At 53.3% G+C, this 21,422-nt stretch overlaps 1 protein-coding gene across 2 annotated transcripts in view; it reads right to left on the reverse strand.

Annotated features, from left to right (window-relative positions):
- The window catches only part of EPHB2 (EPH receptor B2), a 219,629-nt gene that overhangs the window by 36,916 nt on the left and 161,291 nt on the right, over positions 1-21,422 (reverse strand). For both annotated transcript variants that reach the window (XM_070776966.1, XM_070776974.1), the window contains exons 4-6: positions 18,894-19,049; positions 17,287-17,622; positions 73-197 (exon numbers count right to left, since the gene is read on the reverse strand). In XM_070776966.1, coding sequence (XP_070633067.1) covers positions 73-197; positions 17,287-17,622; positions 18,894-19,049 — 617 coding nt within the window. The remainder of the gene's footprint in view (positions 1-72; positions 198-17,286; positions 17,623-18,893; positions 19,050-21,422) is intronic.

Consider the following 21,422-nt stretch of genomic DNA (forward strand, 5'->3'; position numbering starts at 1 on the left):
CAGAGACCAGCCTGGGGGAGGGGGGCCCTGCGTGAGGTGGGGGGTGGGGGCAGCACCCAGGAACACAGGTACCTTCTCATAGTACTGCAGCTCATAATCCAGGATGACGCCGTTGGGCTGGTCGGGCTGGGACCACGAGAGGGTGATGCTGTCCACGGTGCGGCTCACCTGGTGCATGATGGACACGGCCGAAGGAGCTGAAAGAGAGGTCAGAGGTCAGGGGTCGGGGCAGGCATGAGAAGGTACAGCTTCTGACCCAACCTCAAAGGTGCCCGGACAATAGACAGTTTTGGGACCAGAGAGGGAAAGGCATCCAGCCTAAGTCACACAGCCAATCTGTAGGAGATAACAGAGTACAGGGCCACAGGTGCTGCCCTCACGGGCACCTTTCGGTTACAGACGCCGGCAACTCCAGCCACACCTGTGGATGCTCAGCCACATCAGCTCAAGACAGAGGCGCTGGGCCCCTTCTCTGATCTGGCTCCAAGTGGGTTGGACTAAATGTCATTCATTCTCTCTCGAAGCTCACAGTCTATGGAGTCCCTAGACATGGTGATGGGGCTCCGGAACAGGGAAGCAGAGAAGGTGGGAGATTCACTCATTCCTTCAACAAATTTGCATTGAGTGCCTGCTGGGTGGCGGGATATATCGAGGAATAAAACTGACCGCCAAAAATAAATATATGAAAATAAATTCATTCACGTCAATGTATAGCAAAAACCACCACAGTATTGTAAAGTAATTAGCCTCCAATGAAAATAAATAAATTAATTTTAAAAATAAAAAAGTTAAAACCAACCAATCAATCAATTCATAGCTACTCTGGAAAAGTTTGGTGGTTCCTTAAAAAGCTAGACATAGAATTACCCTATGATCCAGCTATTCCAGTCTTAATCACATACCCCAAAGAACTGAAAGCAGCTATTCAAGCGAATATTTGTATATGAATGTTTACAGCAGTACTATTCACAACAGCCAAAAGGTGTGCTGTGCTCAGTCTATCAACAGATGAATGTCTATCAACAGAGGAATGAATAAACAGATTGTGGCGTTCACATAGAACAGAATATTACTTAGGCATAAACGAGAATGAAGCACTGTTATATGCTATGATGAAGGTGGACCTCAAATCTGTGCTAAGGGCGGATGCCGATCGTATGGAGTAGATAAGGTGACAGACAGTAAGTAGATTGTGGTTGCCAAGGGTTGGTGAGGGGGCATGGGCAGTCTGGGTACGGGGTCTTCTTCTGGGGTGATGAGAATGTTTTGGCACCAGGTAGAGGTAATGGCACCCCACTCCAGCACTCTTGCCTGGAAAATCCCATGGACGGAGGAGCCTGTTAGGCTGCAATCCATGGGGTCGCTAAGAGTCGGACACGACTGAGCGACTTCACTTTCACTTTTCACTTTCATGCATTGGAGAGGAAATGGCAACCCACTCCAGTGTTCTTGCCTGGAGAATCCCAGGGATGGGGGAGCCTGGTGGGCTGCCATCTATGGGGTCGCACAGAGTCAGACACGAGTGAAGTGACTTAGCAGCAGCAGCAGCAGCAGCAGAGGTGCTAAGCGCCCACATTGTGACTGTACTACGATGTCACTGAGCCATGCACGTTAACATCTTAATTGCATGTTACGGGAACTTCACCCATCCCTCCCTGCAGCGCTGCTAGTGCCCTCATGGAGGGAACTTAGATCAAGGAGACAAGAAGTCACAGGAGGTTGTGTTCGGCGCTAGAAGGACCCTTAGAAATAATTTAGTCCCATTCCTTCATTTTACAGATGTGGAAACTGAGGTCTGGAGAGGGTTGTAAGCTGCCCTGGGGTCACAGTGAAGTCAAGCTCGCAGCCCTTTCCTTGATTCCTTCTCTCACAGAGCATGCCCCCCACCCGTGCTTGTCGCCTTCTTCTTAAATGGAACGAACCTGCACAGAGCGCCTACGTCGTGATGGCCATGGCCCTGGAGCCTTCACACGCGTGTGTCCTGAGCTGACTGTCGGCGAGGGGGCTGCATGAGCCCCACCGACAGGTGCAGCTCCCGAAGCTCAGAGCCACACAAGGCTTCCTGAGGTCACACAGCCCGTCTGTGGGGGAGCTGGGGTCTGAGCCCAGGCCTGCTGCTCCCAGAGCAGGGTTCATCCAGAAGTCCTGGCCTGGTTCTTCCCTATGGCATGGCTGGAGTGGGGAGCCCCCTCGGCTCTCTGGGCCTGAGGTTTTCATGGTCTTGGGAGGGGCTGAGGTCTTGCCAGGGGTTGGGGAGCACCTCCTGTAGTCTCTCCTGGCTCCTGGGCAGGTCCACGTCAAGCGGATGCTGTCTCCACCATCTTGGCAATTCCTACAGGAGGCTGAGGCTGACTCTTCTCCCACCCAAATCCTGCTTTGCAGGGTGGCCACACCGAAGGAGCATAGACCAGGGAGGGGTAGGGGCTCCTGGAGGATGAGCATCACCTGTTTCCTGCCCTGTCTCTGCCCTTCTGTCCCCTGGGTGGAGGGAACAGTCTCTGAGTCAGAAGACTCAGGGCCTGCTCTCTGGCCGGCTGCTAACTGACTGCCCTATGAGCTGCAGGCTATTAACATCCCCAGTTTATAGATGGAGAAACTGAGGCTTGGAGCTATTCAGTGATCTGCATGCGTGGCTCATGCAGCCAGGCAGTGGAGGGCTGACTCTTGAAACTGGTGGCTCAGGCTCCTAACCAGCACAGCTCTGGTTACCATGAGATCAGCCTGGTTCCAACCAGGCTGGGGCAACCTTGGCAGGCAGCCCTCCTCTCTGGATCTGGTTCCTTCTCTGCAGCGTGGGCACAGCTGGAAGATCCCAGAGAGCTTGCAGCTCAAATGCTCCCTGCCTGTCCTTCCTGGTTGACTCTGGTCTTGGAGTTGCATCAGCCCAGGAGGGGCCAGCGTGGGCCTGAGCAGGTCCAGGCTTCCCTCCAGCACCTCAAGGAGCTGCGAAAAATGGGCCCGAGACATGCTAGAAGGGGCGGCACCACTCACAGGACTTGCACCCTGGTCCAGGTGTCCCTGTAGTCCTCTGTTCTTCCTGCATCTGCCCTACCCCCAAGGGAGGGCCATCTGTCCCTCAGCTCAGCTTCTTGTCCCGCCAGGGGGCAGCAGGCCTCTTGGGAAGATTAGAGACCTGGCTCCCTGCAAGGAGATCCAACCTGTCAATCCTAAAGGAAATCAGTCTTGAATATTCATTGGAAGGACTGGTGCTGAAGCTGAAACTCCAATACTTTGGCCACCTGATGTGAAGAGCTGACTCACTGGAAAAGACCCTGATGCTGGGAAAGATTGAAGGCGGGAGGAGAAGGGGACGACAGAGGATGAGATGGTTGGATGGCATTACGACTCGATGGACATGAGTTTGAGCAAGCTCCGGGAGTTGGTGATGGACAGGGAGGCCTGGCGTGCTGCAGTCCACGGGGTCGCAAAGAGTTGGACACGACTGAGCGACTGAACTGAACTCCCTACAGTTTCCTCCTTAGTCAAACAAGGAGACTCTGTCTTCCTTGTTCCTGCCTCACTAACCAGTGTTTATTAAGCACCTGGCAACCCACTCCAGTGTTCTTGCCTGGAGAATCCCAGGGACGGGGGAGACTGGTGGGCTGCTGTCTATGGGGTCGCACAGAGTCGGACACGACTGAAGTGACTTAGCAGCAGCAAGCTGGGCACTGTGTTAAGCCCTTGACATTCACGAACCCATTTAATCCTCACAGCTACCTGTGAAGCAGATCTCCTTCAGCCCATTTGAAAGTAAACTGAATTTGAAAGTAAAGTGAAAGTGAAGTTGCTCAGTTGTGTCCGACTCTTTGTGACCCCGTGGACTGCAGCCTAACCAGCTTCTCCGTCCATGGGATTTTCCAGGCAAGAATACTGGAGTGGGTTACCATTTCCTTCTCCAGGGGATCTTCCCGACCCAGGGATCGAACCCAAGTCTTCCGCATTGGAGGCAGACGCTTTAACCTCTGAGCCACCAGGGAATCACAGTAAAGTGACTTGCCTGAAGCTACATAGATAGTAAGCGGCCAGACAAAGCAACATACAGTCATGCTCCATGAAGTCACTTGAAGGGTTTTCAGGGCTGTGTGCATGTGTATAATCATAACAAGGATAAAGCCGCTGACCTAACTCTTTCTGAGAGCTCATTCTGTGCCACGCCCTATTCCAGGCACTCAACACCTATTAACACAGGCCTGGAAAATCCCATGGATGGAGGAGCCTGGTGCACTGCAGTCCCTGGGGTTGCAGAGTCAGACATGACTGAGCGATTTCACTTTCACTTTTCACTTTCATGCATTGGAGAAGGAAATGGCAACCCACTCCAGTGTTCTTGCCTGGAGAATCCCAGGGATGGCAGGGCCTGGTGGGCTGCCGTCTACGGGGTCGCAGAGTCGGACACGACTGAAGCAACTTAGCAGCAGCAGCAGCAGAGACTTCCCTGGTGGTCCAGTGGTCAAGACTCTGTGCTCCCAAGGTAGGGGACATGGATTCAATTCCTGGTTGGGGAACTAAAATCCCACATGACAAAACAAACAACTCCCCCCCACCCCCCAAAGAACCAGACACAAGTGTAACACAGAATTCTTACAACTGCCCCATGAGCTGGGGGCTATTAACATCCCTAGTTTACAGATGGAGAAACTGAGGCTTGGAACTTTTTGGTGACCTGCTCAAGGCTCATGCAGCCAGGCAGTGGAGGACTAGCCCTTGAACTAGCCTTCAGGCTCTTCACCAGTGCGCCTCTGGTTACCATGAGATAGCTTGATTCCAAGCAAATGCTCACGGGAAATTAACAAGGGAATTGATAGACCCCTGGGGAGGTGGGTGTGATCAGAGCTCTCAGTGTCTGGGTTTCCTCATCTGCAAAGTGAGCCTAATGGTTACATGTTTGGGGGCTGTTATGAGGAGGAATGAGTGGAAACACTTCAGGTGCTTAGCCTGGTGCCTGGCACATGGTCAGCGCTGTGAGTGTTTGGGGGGTGTCACTGGGCACTGGCCACTGAGCAGCTGACCTGCGTTTTGTTTGAGCCTCTCAATAACAGTGCGGGATGAGGGTTAATAGCTGCAATTTGCGGAAGAGGAAACTGAGGCAGGAGACGTGGGTTTGATCCCTGGGTTGGGAAGATTCCCTGGAGAAGGAAATGGCAACCCACTCCAGAATTCTTGCCTGGAGAATCCCATGGACAGAGGATCCTGGCAGGCTACAATCCATGGGGTTGCAAAGAGTCACACACAACTGAGTGCGTGTGTACACACACACACACAGGCTCAGAAAGGCACAATGACTTCAAGATCACACAGCTAGTGAGGAGCTGAGCTGTGTCTGGAGACTTGTTCCCAAGACTGCCCTCTCATTTGCCCAGGCCAGAGTCTTCTGGGGCCTGCAGGCTTGGAGAGTCCAGATGCAGTGGGACAAATAGTTTCAGGCCAGGCAGAGGGATGGGACTGCAGAGGCAGGTGGGGGCCAGACCTCCAGACTTAGGAGCGGCTTTATCCCCAAGGCACTGGGAAGCCATAGGACTGCAGCAGGGGGCAACACATACAAAAAGGCAGGCCCACAGCTAACGCCTGACACTGCCTTATTGACTCCATGCCAGGCACTTCGGCAAATGCTTTACATCAGTTAATTCATTCAACATTCACAGCAACCTGATGAGGCTGGTATTATTGCTATCCCCATTTCACAGATGAGAAAGCAGAGGCACTGAGGTATGAGGTAAACTGGCCCAAAGTTACCAAGCCGTGGAGCTGGGATATGAACCCAGGCCCACGCACGTCCAACATCTCCTGCCCTCTCTGCTGGCTGTGGCCGAGGCAGGCTGACCACAGAGGTCTGGAGGCCAGGGGGTCTCAGTGGGCCTCTGAGGACAGCGTGGCCCACTGCCTACCTGGCTGCCCTGGCTCTGGGCGCTCAGCTGTTAGTGGAGGCAGGTCGCCCACGGCCAGGGGGGTCTGGGTTTGGTGGGCTTAGCTGGTAGGCTTGGGTTACAGGCAGCGAACCCGGGCTCTGATCCCATAAGCCCAGTCACCCTGGGTGTGGCAGGGAGGAGGCATTCGCCGGGAAGATGATCAAGGCGGGCCAGCGAGGGCTGGCCTTTCTCCTGGAATCTGGGGGGATTAACGGCGGAGAAAAGGGAACAGCTGGAAGATTCCCCGTCCCTCCTGGCTGCCCGCCGCCCACCCTGAGGTGTCAGGTTGCCCTGTGAGTCGCTCTTTAGGGAATTCTGGTATTTTCAATTACCAGCCGGGCACACCGGCAGGGGGGTCGGGTCAGGGGCACCCCGTGACCCCTGCAAGAAGATGGAGCCCCAGGGAGCAAGCACAAAAGAGGCTTGCGGGGTCGAGAGGGGATGGGGGAGGCCGGCCAGGCAGGGCCTTGCTCAGTGGGAGCAGGTGGTCAGGGGCCCCGCTGTCTCCAGCGAGCCCTGGGGGAAGCTTCCAGTCTCTTCCTCAGCCGAAACCTGGAGAAGGAGCCTTTCCTTCTGCGAGCCTCTTTCTCCCCCAGGGCATGAAGGAATACGAGGAGAGGGTTTCTGGGGTCTTCTGGGACTAGCGTCCTTTGATAGGCAGGAGGTCAGGAGGCCTGTGGGTCTGGCTACCGCAAGAGGGTGTGGGTTTGGGTCTCATTCAGCGCTGAGCTCTAAGGAAGGAGACCCCTACTTGGACTTTGCCCTTTCACCAGAAGACCCCATGAGCTTAGAGGGGCGGGGGAAGAGTCGCTGGCACTGGGGGGTCAGAGACGCCACCCCAAACCCCAGACTCTCAGACCCCACTGCCTCCCTGACATCTTCACACGCCCTCCGTGGATTCCACCGGGAATAAAACCCACGGGCTCCCAAGCGCCACCCACACTGGCTGCCTCTCTGTCCCTGATCACACTGAGGTCATTCTTGCCTCGGGGCCTTGGCCTCACAGTGTTTCTGCCCGGAAACCTCCTCCCCCAGCTCTTCCATGACCAGCGCCTCCTAGTCATTCAGGTCTCAGCTAAACCATCACCTTCTCAGAGCGGCCCTGCCTGACCATCAGCCCGGCCTCAGTCACCGACCAGGCCCATGCTCTTTTCTTTATAGCGTGAACACCGTCGTCTCTGCAGACAGGGGCCTTGTGGCTCTTTTTCAGTTTATCCCTAGTGCGTGGAACAGTATGTAGCTCAGAGCAGGCACTCGGTCGATACTTGGTGGAGGAAGAAAGGAAGGAAGAGGAGAGGAGGAAGGATGGGAGGCTGGCTCTCATTTTTTAGCTCTTCAGCAGCCTGGGTGAGTCCACTGACCTTGGGGTACAAGGTCAGCATCCAGGAGAAGGCAATATGGCTTGTGTGAGGTGTGCATGCTTAAGTGGCTCAGTTGTGTCTGACTCTTTGCGACCCTATGGACTGTATCCTGCCGGTTCCTCTGTCCATAGGATTCTCCAGGCAAGAATACTGGAGCGGGTTGCCATGCCGTCCTCCAGGGGATCTTCCCAACCCACGGATCGAATCTGCATCTCTTAGGCTCCTGCATTGGCAGGTGGGTTCTTTACCACTAGCGCTGCCCAGGAAGCCCTTTTCACGTAATAGCTATTGTGTTTTGGAACCGGTAATCTGAGGAACATATTTTGGAGGGGAAAAAAAGTTGGTCCAGGAGATACTATTATTCTTTTTCTTAAAGCTGAGAAAAACCTCCTGTCTGGGGCGGCAGCTGGCAGTTCACCTGCTTGTTCACTCTTCCCTTGACTCACTGTCGATTTAGCTGTGTCCACCTGGTGCCACACGATCAGACAGAGCCCATCTTACAGATGAGGAAAGAGACTCAGATCAGTGTCTCCTGCCTGGTGTCTCCTCCTCGGCTCCCAAGCAGTGGGGCTGGGATCAGGACCCAGGTCTGTCTGACTTGGAAACCCAGGTTGTTTTTTCCTCCTGGTTGTCTGGCCCTCTCCACAAGTGTGATCTGAGCAGGCTGAGGTCCAGCTCTGGGCTTCATGTTGTGGAAACATCCAATGGTCCACCCCCTAGTGGGCTGCTCAAGCACCCTGATCTCATCTGAGGCCACTCAGTGGGAACCGGTCCCATGCCAGCATCTGGACTAGCAAGGTGGGAAGAGCCTGGACCTCGAATCAGGGGACCTAACTCAGCCTGCTGTGGGGACAGTGGCAAGGATGCTGGCAAGGTCAATAAAGATCTGTATCTAAAGTGTTTAGCATAGGACATGGCCCAGAGTAAAGGATCAGGGGACATCAGCCATGTGTCACTGTCTGGGCCGCTCAGACTCTCAAACAGCACTGTGAGTAGCTGAGTGCTTAGCAAAGGATCGTGAATGGTGGTGGCGATGCTGGAAGAGGGGAGAAGGAGCAACAGCCAGGGTTCAGGTCCCATCGCTTATGCTCAGCTGACACTATTACTTCAGCTACCCCTTTCTCTGAGTCCCAGTATCTCACCTGTAAAATGGGTTGTGGCAGACAGTATCCACTGCCTACCAAATATCCATTCTTCCTTTCTCAAATTAACAGAATCCTGGTTCTTCACTGGGCACATTCTTCCTTAATAAACGCTTACACTTTCTCAAGCTTTTCGGCAGCTAGAAGTGGCCATGTAACAATGTGCTTGCCAATGAGCGATAAGCTAAAGTGTGGGACTTCTAGGGAGTCTCTCTAAAAAGAAGGGGCCCTACCCTTGTCACTTTTCTTCTTCCATCTTGCTGCCTGGCGTATGGATGTGAGAGCTGGAGCTCTTGCAGCCACTTTGGGCTATAAGGACAAGAACCTGTGTGCTGAGGAGTCTGAATCTCTAATGATTCCACCCAGTTGCCCTAACTCCTATTTTCTGACCTCCTTTACACATAAGAAAAATAAATCTCCATTTGGTCTAAGCTACTATGTAGACTGGTTGTATTAATTGTCTCTCTGTATCTACAACCTTTGTCCTAGAATTTGTATAATCCCCCTCTGGCTACGGCTTTGGGCTTGGCTGTGTGACTTGCTCTGGCCAGTGGAATTTAAGTAAATATGATATAAGCAGAGGCTTGAAAAAGCCCTCCCATGTATCTGATGGCCGTAAGAACAGACCCAGGCTGACCTGTTAGAGGCTGAGACATGTGGAGCAGACTTGTTGCCCCAGCGGTCCCCGCCAGGGCCATTTTTGACTAGCTTACAGTGCTCCACCCCAAACATGCAATAGAACCCTGACAAAATCCAAAGAGCTGCTGAGAGACCCGGCGTAGCTGGAGCACGAACATATGAAAGATCCCCGCCGAGACCCATCCAGCCAGGGGACTCACGAGCTAGATAAGTGCTTCTTGCCTTTACAGTTGATTGTTAAACAGCCTTACTGTGGCAGCGGCTATCTGTTCTTTTTCTTGCTCTCATAGGCAACCAAACCAATCTTAGCCGAGAGTCTGGGCGGGCAAGGCCTCCCCCTGCAGAACGCTTGAGAGGATGAAAGAGGTTTATGCGTGCAGAGGGCTCGGCCCGGGGAGGGAAGTGCCCTCTCCCTCTCTCTTCCTTTCCCCAGGCATGGGCCTCGCTGGGGGTTCTCTTGTCCTGTCTCTTTCTGATCCTCTCCACCCCTAGAGAGAGAAGTAGGTGAGCACTTGCTCATGCCAGTTCTGGAGACCAGCCACTCTGTGCCCGCTCTGCAGGAGGGTGAAAGGATCAGAGGCGAACACGGCTGGTAGAAAGAGCTTCGGAAAGTTGAAAGTTTTTCCCTGAGAAAGCCGCGTGGAGTGATGTCACGGACAGAGGTTGTGACACCCGGCCAGGGGGTGGGAGATCAGCTCTGCCAAGGACCTGCTGCTCTATGGTCTTGGGCAGGCACTTAGGAAGCTCCCAGGGCCTCAGTTTTCCTCCCTATAAAAGGAGGTGTTTGCACTGGATGGATACTAATGTGTTTTTTAATTTGATCTGTTACCTCCTGGGTATGATAGGCAGGATCACAGCTCCCGAAGATGTCTGTGACCTAATCCCAGAATTGGTGAATCCGTTATCTTACATGGCAAAAGACACTTTGCAGATGTGATTAAGGTTATGGCCCTTGAGATGGGAGATTATCCTGGATCATCCATGTAGACCCAGTCTAATCACTTGAGTCCTTAAAAGAGGAGGGAATCTTTCCCAGATGAGAGTCAGGCCAGAGAGTGAGAGTTTGAGGAAGACTTGACGCCCTGTTGCTGCTTCTGAGATGAGGCGGGGGTAGGGTGGGGTGGGGTGGGGTCTCTGAAAGGACCAGAGTGAGTCCCCTGGGAGCTAGGGAATCTCCTAGATGACAGTCAGCAAGGAAACAGAGATGTCTCTGCTACAAACACAGGGAGCTTCATTCTGCTAACACGCGAATGAGTGAAGCCACCAGCAAGCAACACAGCCCTGCGAACGCTTGAGTTTAGCCTGATGAGATTCCGGCTAGACTTCTGACCCATGGAACAGTAAGATAAGAACTACGTCTCTTTCTCCATTGCTAAGTTCGCGGCATCTTGTTGCAGCAGCAACAGGAACCTAACTCCTTCTGATTTCATTTGAAGCCGAGCTACCACGTACTGCGCCCAGGGCTTCCACCACATTATTACTAACCTAGCGCCCATTTCAGAAAGCTGGGATGATGAAAACATGCCCATTTGGAAGGCGAAGACTCTGAGGCTCGAGGAAGTAAGGGTCCCTAGACAGCCTGATCCCATAGCTTGGAAAGGGGGTGTGCTAGGTGAGGATGGAGTTTGTCAAGCCCAGCACTGATGCCTTTCCCGCCCCCCACCATGACTCCCTAGGACATGACAATGGGGAAATCTTCCTAATGGGTCATTCAGTATGGGTGGCCCCAAAGGCCGCACTGGCTTGGCCAAGCTGTGGTGTGGCAGGTCCCGGCACATGGCTTGCCCCACCTCTGCAGAAGGTTTGGCTCCAGTTTCAACACTGAACCTTGAGTATGCAGTGATGTCACTACTCAGCTTCTGCCAGTGACTTGAGTGATGGGCAAGTCATTTAACTCTTACCTTTCCTTATCTGTAAGATAAAAGAATAACAGGATCCACTGAGGTTGGGGAGATTCATCATCCAGGGCTTAGTATCTGGCAAATAATAAACACTTGCCAGGTGTTACCCATTATGATTAGAGTGAATATAGGATACTTTGTGTGTGTGTGTGGTTTTTTTTGGCCATGGGATCTCAGTTCCTTGACCAGGGATCGAACCCACGTCTGCATTTTAAGTGTGGCGTCCCAACCAGCGGGCAACCAGGGAAGTCCCGATCCCTGCTTTTTGAGTGCTGACCCTCCCAGGCAGCCTCTGAGGCACCTTGAGTGCCTGAGCTCACAGCACCCCACAGGAGAGGGTGGTGACGCCCAGGAGGAAGATGTGGTCGGATGCTGGCGAAGTGACTTGTCTGGGCCTATGGGCCGGTGAGCAGCTAGGCTCATTCAAAACCAGGTTTGTTTGGCTGATTGCAAAGCCCAGACCCTTCTCTTCACCCCCAGGGCCAGGCAGAGATGCAGCCTGTTGGGGCTTGCTTGGGGTGACAGTGAGTCCGCTGCAGCCTGGAGGGCCGCCCGGAGTACTGAGGTAGCCTAGAGACCAGCCCCACGTGGCTGCATGCACCTAGGTCTGTATGGCTGTCTCCGCCCTGTCATCTGGATCTCGGCTCACATGCCACCTCCTGGGAGAGGCTCTCCTCCCATCCTCTGACGCCCTCGCCAAGGCTCCCCCTCCCTCTCCCCCTCTTTCCCTGTATTGTCTTGTATTTTTGTGTTGAGAACCATGGACTCTGTACAGCCAGAGTGAACCCTGCGTTCTCCTCTGTCCCAGCTGAGTGAGCCCAGGCACGTGTCTCACCCAATGCTGTTTCCTAAACCTTCAAGTGGGGATATGCAGCCAAGCCTAGTCTCCTACCTCTGGGCCCCCCACTCCCCACCAAGAGGACTTGTGAACACAGGCAGAAAGGTGTTCTGGAATGGCCGAGTGTGGTTCGAAGTCAGTATGATGGCTTTATGAAGTCAGACGACAGCTCTGGCCCCCGTGAATGCCAAGGGAGTGCAAGCCAGGCCCAATCACTTGCCCCAAAGAAATACTTTTTCCTTTTAAGGCCATGAACTAGCTATTTATATATTGAATTTTAGGGTCTGATTAAAACCGAGCACTGAATGCATTTGTCTGGAAATCCAGTCTCCGGCCTTATTTTCCAGCATCATTGGAATTCTCCACGCCTCTCCTCACTCCACGCTTTTCTAGACCCCTTGGCTGCTCACCAAGCACACACTGTGGTGTGCCCCCATCTAGGTACCAGGAAAAGCACGGTGAGGGAAAGGAGACCCATAGTGTACTGCTGAGTGCCGACAGTGGGGAGACAGACAGGAACGGGACGATCACAGACACGAAGCTAAAATCCCAGCCACAGGAAGCTGAGGGCTGTGGTGCTGGGGGAATGTGCCCGAGTCAGGATGGTCAATGAGGATGAGCTAAGGTCAAAGGGAAGGGGGAAAGGGGCAAAGCACTCCAAGCAGTGGGAACAGCATGTGCAAAGATCCTGTGGCAGAGGAGCTTAGGCCCTCAGAGGAAGACAAAGAATTCCCCTCCAGTTTGCCTCCTGTACTTTTTGCTCCTGGGATACCTGCCTGAGTCCATCTCTGTCTGTTAGAAGCCTCTCCATTCTTCAACAAAAGGAAAAGTGTTAGCAGCTCAGTCATGTCTGACTCTTTGTGACCCCATGGACTGTAGCCCAGCAGACTCCTCCGTCCATGGGATTCTCCAGGTGAGAATACTGGAATGGGTTCCAGGTGATCTTCCCAACCCAGGGACCGAACCTGGGTTTCTTATATTGCAGGCAGATTCTTTACCCGTCTGAGCCACCAGGGAAGACCCCTCATTCTCCAAAGATAACCTCAAACGCCTCCTCTTTCAGGAAGCCTTTCATGGCATGCCTTTCTCCCATTACCTAGGAGGAAAGGATTTCTCCCTCACCCCCCAGATCCCTCCTTGTGTCCTCACTCATGCCATATTGTGCATAAGCTCTGTCCAGGTCTCATCTTCCCAACCACGGCAGAAATCTTCAATGGCAGGAGTCATGTCTTCTCCAGTGTAGACGTGGAGCCACACGGTTCTGGGTTCAAACCCTAGCTGAGGCCACTTAGTAGCGGGACTTCGCATAAATGGCTCCACTTCTCCGGGCCTCTGTTTCCTCCTCTGGCACAAGGGGAGGATGTGGTGAGGGTGTGTGTGCTTGCACAGACCCCAGTTGGGCTTTGGATGCCTGAGAGAGAATGGGGCTTGTCACGGGGCCTGGAACAAAGAGGATGGGAAAAGAGTGGTTATGGCCCAGAGAGCCCCAGGGCTGCAGGGGCTCACGGGGCTTTGCTGTTGCTGTTCAGTTGCTGTCATGTAACTCTTTGCGACCCCATGGACTGCAGCACACCAGGCTTCCCTGTCCTTCACTGTCTCCTGGAGTTTGCTCAAACTCATGTCCATTGGCTTGGTGATGCCATCCAACCATCTCATCCTCTGTTACCCTCCTCTCCTCCCGCCCTCAATCTTCCGCAGCATCAGAGTCTTTTCTAAGGAATCAGTTCTTCACATCAGGTGGCCAAAGGATTGGAGTTTCAGCTTCAGCATCAGTCCTTCCAATGAATATTCAGGACTGATTTCCATTAGGATGGACTGGTTGGATCTCCTTGCAGTCCAAGGGACTCTCAAGAGTCTTCTCCAACACCACAGTTCGAAAGCATCACTTCTTCGGCACTCGGCCTTCCTGATGGTCCAGCTCTCACATCCACAAATGACTACTGGAAAAACCATAGCTTTGACTATACAGATCTTTATCAGCAGGGGTTTGGATTCACTTAAACTTGACTCTCCCAAATCTGTCTAATGGTAAGAAACACTTGAGCCACTTGTGAAAAGTCCTGATTCCCAGGGCTTATTCCTGGGGTTTGATCCAGCAGGTCTGGGGTGGGGTCAGGGGACCTGTGTTCTGAAAAAGCTTTCATAGATTAAAAAATATTATTTATTTATTGGCTGAGCTGGGTCTTCGTTGCTGTGTGTGGGCTTTCTCCAGTTGTGACCGGTGGGGGCCACTCTTCATGCAGCGTTGGGGCTCTCACTGCACTGGCTTCTCTTGTGGAGCACGGGCCCTAGGGCACGCAGGTTCTGTGGCTGTGGCTCACAGGCCTAGTAGCTCCATGGCACGTGGGATCTTAGTTCCCGGACCAGGGATGGAACCTGTGTCCCCTGAATTGGCAGGCAGATTCTTAACCCTTGGACCCCCAGAGAAGTCCCTCTCATGGACTTTTGAGACACAGTTTGGTGGGGAAATGGAGGTCCAAAGGAGGAAGTGATTTTCCCGAGTGCGGTAGGTTAGACGGCCGATCTCAGCTCTGCCTCCCTTGTAACAGGGTCTCACACCCACGCTCTTTCCAAGGAGCCCTGCAGGCTGCGTTCACTGTGGACCACTGTGCCACAGGTGGTGGCATGCGTTTATGTGGCCTGATATCGCTGTGGCCACCATCACCACAAGAGAAACAAGCCCAGGGAGTTGCTAATCCAAGGAGAATGGGGACACAGATGGAACTGACCCAATTCAGCCACATTCTGGAGCTCTGCCCTGTTCAGAGGACTTGGTGCAGATTAGATAAACCCTAGCTGATGCACAGACTAGTAAGTGAGGAAATAAATGTTATTATGGTAAAATTCTGGGTTTGGGGGTGGGTTTGTTATACAGCATTATCGCAGTAATAACTGACCAATATAGTAAAGTCACAAAGCAAAGGAATGACAAAACTGGGATTCAAACTCAGGTCCCCCTGCGACTAACCCAGGGCTTGTTACTGCTCCTGCCTTTCAATCCTGAGGGCTTCCCCAGCATCCTCCTCTCTGGGGCCCTCATTTCCACTCTGCCCTGCCTCTATTCTCTGGGAATGTCCCACTCCAGACAGGAGGGGTCCACTCCAGCAGCCCTTGCTGCTGGCAAGCTGAGCCTTGTTAAGTAGGCAGGTTGACTCTTGGGGATCCCGAATGGTTGCAGGGGAGGCCTGCACACCTAGGGAAAGAACTCCAGGGACTCTGGGGAATTTCTAGCTTCTCCCAGTTGAAAAGAGTTCCCTTGTCTCCACCCTGCACTGGGAGCCTGGGCTTCCCTACCTCAAGGGCTTTGTCAAGCTGGAGAGACTCAGAACCAAGGCTTCATAATCTGCCATGTGTCTTTGCTGACAGCTGCTGGCATTGGAGGGGTTTCTCAGATTGCCCACCTTGAGTCAGCTCCATCCGGAACCCCATCCGAGGCGGGCTTAAATGCACCCACAAGCCTACAAGGGCTGCAGCATACGCTCATAAACGTGCCCTCTCGGCCCAGCAACACCACGAGCACTCACAAACAAGACCACGTGCCTTCTACGACACAAACACACGGATGGGCTGAGCCACCCTCAGGCATACGAACTCAAGCTCAGATGTGGCAGAAGCATGCATGCTCACACATGGACACTCATCAGACCCCCGCCATCCACGGTTCCTTGGAGGCGCCCTAGACGGTGCTGAGCCCTGGAGTCTGTTGCTGCTGCTGCTGCTGCTAAGTCGCTTCAGTCGTGTCCGACTCTGTGCGACCCCATAGATGGCAGCCCACCAGGCTCCCCCGCCCCTGGGATTCTCCAGGCAAGAACACTGGAGTGGGTTGCCATTTCCTTCTCCAATGCAGGAAAGTGAAAAGTGAAAAGGAAGTCACTCAGTCGTGTCTGACTCTTAGCGACCCCATGGACTACAGCCTACCAGGATCCTCCATCCATGGGATTTTCCAGGCAAGAGTACTGAAGTGGGGTGCCATTGCCTTCTCCGCTGGAGTCTGTTAGACCTAGTCAATTTCTGCCTCACACCCTGCCTAGCTTTGTGACTCAACTTTTCTGAGCACCATCTATGAAATGGGGACACAGATGCCTCCTACTCCTGGAGGCCGGGGGGTGGGTGGCAGTGAGGTCACATATAAAAACACCCCTCAACCAGGTGGAGCTGGCTGCTGCCTCTCCTTCCATGTGCTTGTGCATGCCCTTCCTTCTTCTCAAAATCCCATCTGTTTCCATCTCGCCCTTCAGAATTCTGTGAGTCTTTCAAACCGCAGGTCAAATTCTACCCCCTCCTCGAAGGCTTCTTGGACCTCCATCTCTGGATGCCCAGCCCACTCACTCTGGAGCCTGGTCTCCCTTTGCCCCACTTAGATGGGCCCCAGACCACACTCACAGCAGGGCCTTGCAAAGGCTGCTGAGTAAATTACTAAGGCGCACACTCAGAGGGCCAACCACGGTCTTCTAAAGGAACTGCAGGAACCATGAGACCCTGAAAAATCTCATGTGTCCCTTGGATGGGGATGAGACTGGGAAGTGTCTCCTGGACCTGGCCATCTGGAGGTCCCAGGTGACCCTGAGGACAACGACCTTGGTGGAGAGGTGGGGCCGGAAGCTTGAGTGCCATGGAGTGAAGGGGGATGAGGGAAGGTGAGGGGAGGTGATGGGATGCATCCTTTGCATCTATTTTTTTGTTGTAAAGGAAACCAGGGCAGAAGATGGGGGTGGGCACATGGGGGTCACAGAGGGATCATTAAAGGTAAGCCTGGGGAGAAGAGTTTTGCTGGAATTAGACTGGAGGGGGCTGAAGGTTCAGAAAAAGCACCTGTGGAAACTGCTAGATGGCCACTGAAGTCTGTCTCCTCGCCTGCTGTTGTGATGGAGGGTTAAGTTAGGCTGGGAGAGATGATGTTTCCCGACCTCCTTTGCAGCTTGGGGAGGCCATGAGACCACATTCCTTCCAGTGGAACATGCACAGGAGTGGTAGGTGCCACTTCTGCCTACCTTGCTTAAAACATACTGCTGCCCTGGTCTTCTGTCTCTCCTGTTTGTACAGGTTAGAGAGCAGACAAACCCATGACTCAGCTTCGAACGGGCCGATGAGGAGCGTGGAGGCTCGTGAGACAAGAGATAAGGAGGCCAGGTCCCTGAGTCTCCAGGTGGATCAGAGCTGCCCCGCTGACCTGGCCTGCTCACCCCTGGACTCTTACACGAAAGAGAAAGGTTCTTCTGTTGTTCTTGAAGCCACTGAACACCGGGCCCTTTTGTTATAGCAGCTTTACTTTCGGCTTCAAGAACACACGCTCAACAAATGCCAGCGATTATGATAAATGCCACTATAGCCGAGAGTTAACACTGACTCTCCCAGGTGGCCGGATCACACAAACAGCCTTGGAAAAGAGAAAAGCGCTCTGCAGATGTGAGGGAGTCTTTAACGACGGCTGGCAGGATACCTGTTTGGCACGGCATGGCACAGCGCCGCCCCGGGGAGCCTGCATCTGAAGCCGCTTACCTGCCTGGTTGGTGGTGATGTTCACGGAGGCAAACTGCGGTGAGAAGGGGCTCTGGTCCGTGACGCCGTTCACAGCCTGGATCTCGAAGGTGTACTGCGTGTGGGCCAGCAGGTCGCTGATGTAAATGCGAGGCTCGGTGAGGCCCAGCTGGCGGGGGGCGTACTGCACGTTGTCCCCGCAGCGGGTGCAGGCGCCCCGGCCCGAGCCGCAGCTCTTGCAGATGATGTTGTAGACGAGGTCCTCACGGCCTCCCGAGTCCCGGGGCGGGGTCCACTCGAGCATGAGTGAGGTCTCGTTGACGCTGGAGATCACGGCCTGGGGCGCCGAGGGGATCGCTGGGGAGGGGGAGAGGTGTCTGTCAGTGGGGGTGGGGGTGCATTCCCCAAGAGACCGCTCTGTGCCCACTGCCCTGGCTCCAGCCTAGACTTCCCCACAGCTTTCCTCTAAATCCTTTCTCCTCTGCACCCAAGAGCCATGCTTCTAGAATATAACGCTCCATTCTACTGCACACATCTGCTCAAACCTTTCTCCCTGGACTCCACCCTCCTTGGTGTTCCTTACTAGGGACAGTCTTTTGTGTTGGAATTATATCCACCCAATATCTATTTCCTGGAGAAGGAAATGGCAGCCCACTCCAATATTCTTGCCTGGAAAATCCCATAAACAGAGGAGCCTGGCAGGTTACAGTCCATGGGGTCGCAAAAGAGTCAGACATGACTGAGTGACCAAACAACAAATATCTATTTCTCCCTTTTTCCTTATAACAGGACCCACTTTTATTCAAGGTGGCTATATGTCCAACTAAAGACTCTATTTCATAGCTTCCTGGGATTAAGTGCTGGCCACTGATATACAGAAGTTGACACTTAAGACTTTTTCTTAAAAGGAGATGGCTATAGTAGGTCCCTTTATCCCTTCCCCTCTTTCCACGACTGAGAATGTGTGTGATGGCTGGAGCTTCAGCAGCAATGTTGGGCCATGATGTGACCCCAAGGGTGGAAACCACATGCTGTGGCTGGAAAAGCACAAGAAAGTGCTGGGTCTCGGGGAGCTTCATGGATTTACCACATTACCCAGGGGTTGCCTATTTTGGGTTTCCAAGAATAAATTCTTCGGGTTTAAGTTACAGGGGTCCGTTCTCTGCTTCTGGCAGCTGACTGCCTTTCCTGTCTGATACAGGGTTGTAACATGGCCCTCGCGGTCACCCTGTTCTTGGAGAACCTTGGCCTGTGATTCAGGCAACTGCGGCCAGAAAAGAACACCGGGAAGCCTTTTCTACCACAGACACCACCTGTGTTGGTTGTTCTTCTGCCAAGCTTTCCATTCTCTGTCCCTCTGTGAATCAAAACCTTGACTTCATCCTGCGTGTGACTTAGCAGAAGGGGGTAAGGAGCCAGATGCCAGCTCTGCGGTGTCTGCCTGTTGGCAGCACGACCACCCCAGGATGGTCCTTTCTAGCCAGTTTTCCATTTCCCCTCCCCCCAGGTACCTGGCTGCCCCTCAGTTAGGAGAGGTTACCGGGCTGGACAGCCACCCCACCCTCTGAGAGTTCCTGCAGGTGGACTCGGACTCGGCCGGGCGTCCCCCCCGGGGGCCCTGGACGTACTTGTGCAGGGCATGTCCACGGGGTCCAGGTCTGCTCTGTAGTAGCCGTTGCGGCAGACGCAGTTGGTGGCCCCTTCCGAAGTGGTCCGGCTGTTGATGGGGCAATGGGTACAGGCCTCGTCCCCTTGGTTGGCCTTGAAGGTTCCAGATGGGCAACCTGGGGAGAAGAGAAGGAGAGTCATTGGGGGAACCAAACGAGAACTCAGGCCACAAGCCACGGAAAGGCTGTGCAACATCCCAGAGGGGCCACACAATGGGGCGGATGGGGAGCCGCACCTCTGAAAGCTCTTGAGGATCTCCAGGCCCCAACATGGCAGTGCCAGCTGTGCCCAGAAGGTTCCCCTGAAGCTGAAGTTTGTCTCTGAAGCTGTCTATGAGTTCAGCTGGGGCCCCTAGCAACCATCCCTTCCTACTGCAGGTGGGCTGCCCCACAGCTTCTAGGACCAGTCCTGACTTAGTCTGAAGACTGTGAACGAAGCCTAGGGCAGTGCCCATGGTCCAGGCTTGTTGACTAATGGCTGGCTGGGCTCTGATTCTTGTACCTAGATTCCTGGGTTCTAGATGGTTGTGAGGATAAGATTGCAGTAGAAAAATCCTAGCCCAGCACAGGGCATGCAGAGAGGTGATGTGGGAGAACAGGAAAGAGGGCTGGCTTGGGAAACTAACTCAGGCTGAGTCTGAGTTCCGGTGTGGGCCTTTTTCTAGCTGTGTGGCCCAGCAAATAGTTTAACCATTCTGAGACTTGTTTTCTTTTTTAGTAAAATTATGAAATATGTATGCATGCTTGCTGCTGCTGCTAAGTCGCTTCAGTCGTGTCCGACTCTGTGCGACCCCATAGACGGCAGCCCACAAGGCTCCCCCATCCCTGGGATTCTCCAGGCAAGAACACTGGAGTGGGTTGCCATTTCCTTCTCCAAGTCATACCCAACTCTTTGTGACCCAATGGGCTACAGCCCGTCAGGCCTATGAGATTTTCCTAGCAAGAATACTGGAGTGGTTTGCATTTCCTTCTCCAGGGGATCTTTCCAACCCAGGAATTGAACCCACGACTCCTGAATCTCCTGCAATGTATGTGGATTCTTTACCACTGAGCCACTGAGGAAGAAAAATTATGCCAAGGCCCATTTCTGAAGGCCACTGTGAGCATTTGGCATAAATATGCGAGGCACATGGCCTGAGGCCTTGCACAGTATAGATATCCAATGAATAGTAGCTGTTACAGCAGGTGTTTGATCTATTGAATAAAGAGGACACGCAGTACCAGGGACAGCCTAAAGAGGGCAGTGTTTGCACTTGGTGGGCATTCAACAAGCTGGATTTTCCATTGGGCTTTGGTATTCTTCCCTGCTCTGGGGGCATGATTAGGATCTGGATTCAGGGCCTAATGCTCAGAGCTTAGATTCTTCAAGAGGTGTCCACTCTTGTGTGTTCCTATGTGCGAACTCATCCCCCCACCCTCCTCCTGGCCCTGGACTGGAAATCAGGAGGTCTGGGGTCTAGGTCCTGCCCATTTCTTGGCTTCACTTCCTTCTGCATTCTGGGGTTCATAATCTCAGCTCTCCTATGGTGCCTCAGGTCGGGGGGGTAAGTGAGTGGTGGACCAGGAAGAGCTTTGCAAGGGGCAAGCTCTTCCTGGGGATGAAATGTGGCTGAACTGCCCACAGGCCAGGGGCTCTCACCTGGATTGCATTCCATGCACATGTGCTGTGTGACCTTTCGCAAGTAACTCTCCCTCTCTGAGCATTAATTTCCTCATGTTATAAATGGCTCACATAGATTTCCCTGAATCACTTTTTCCAGTCCAGTTTAAGTCTTAGCAATTGCCTTACTCCCAAACCCCTCAGAGACACTGCTCTCCTTAGGCTTACATCAGGGGTCCCTAACCTCCATGCCATGGGCTGGGACCAGTCTGTGGCCTGTTAGGAAGCGGGCTGCACAGCAGGAGGCGAGCAGCGGGTGAGGGAGCAAAGCTTTGTATGTACAGCGGCTCCCCATTGCTTGCATTACCACATGGGATTGCAAATGACTGGCTTTAAAAGTATGTTTGAGACAATTTCCACTCTCCACACATTCTGGATTGAAGTCAAGGTGGAATATCCTGAGATGGCCAAAAAAGCACTGACAAGCCTGCTTCCGTTTCCAACATCCTATCTATGTGAAGCAGGATTTTCTGCAGTGATCGCAACCAAACAAGACGATGCCCTAGACTGGACATCAGCAACACACTGAGGGTGTCACTGTCTCCCATCACCCCAGATGGAACCATCTAGTTGCAGGGAAAAAAGCTCAGGGCTCCCACTGATTCTGCATTATGGTGAGTTGTATAATTATTTCAGGGGCTTCCCTGGTGGTTCAGCAGTAAAGAATCTGCCTGCAATGCAGGAGATGAGGGTTCAATCCCTGGGTCGGGAAGATCCCCTGGAGGAGGGCATGGCAATCCACTCCAATATTCTTGCCTGGGAAATCCCATGGACAGGGGAGCCTGGCTTGCTACAGTCCATGGGGTCCAAGAGTCAAACACACACACATA

This window comes from Bos indicus, chromosome 2 (assembly GCF_029378745.1).
Source record: "Bos indicus isolate NIAB-ARS_2022 breed Sahiwal x Tharparkar chromosome 2, NIAB-ARS_B.indTharparkar_mat_pri_1.0, whole genome shotgun sequence".
NCBI classification, from domain to species: domain Eukaryota; kingdom Metazoa; phylum Chordata; class Mammalia; order Artiodactyla; family Bovidae; genus Bos; species Bos indicus.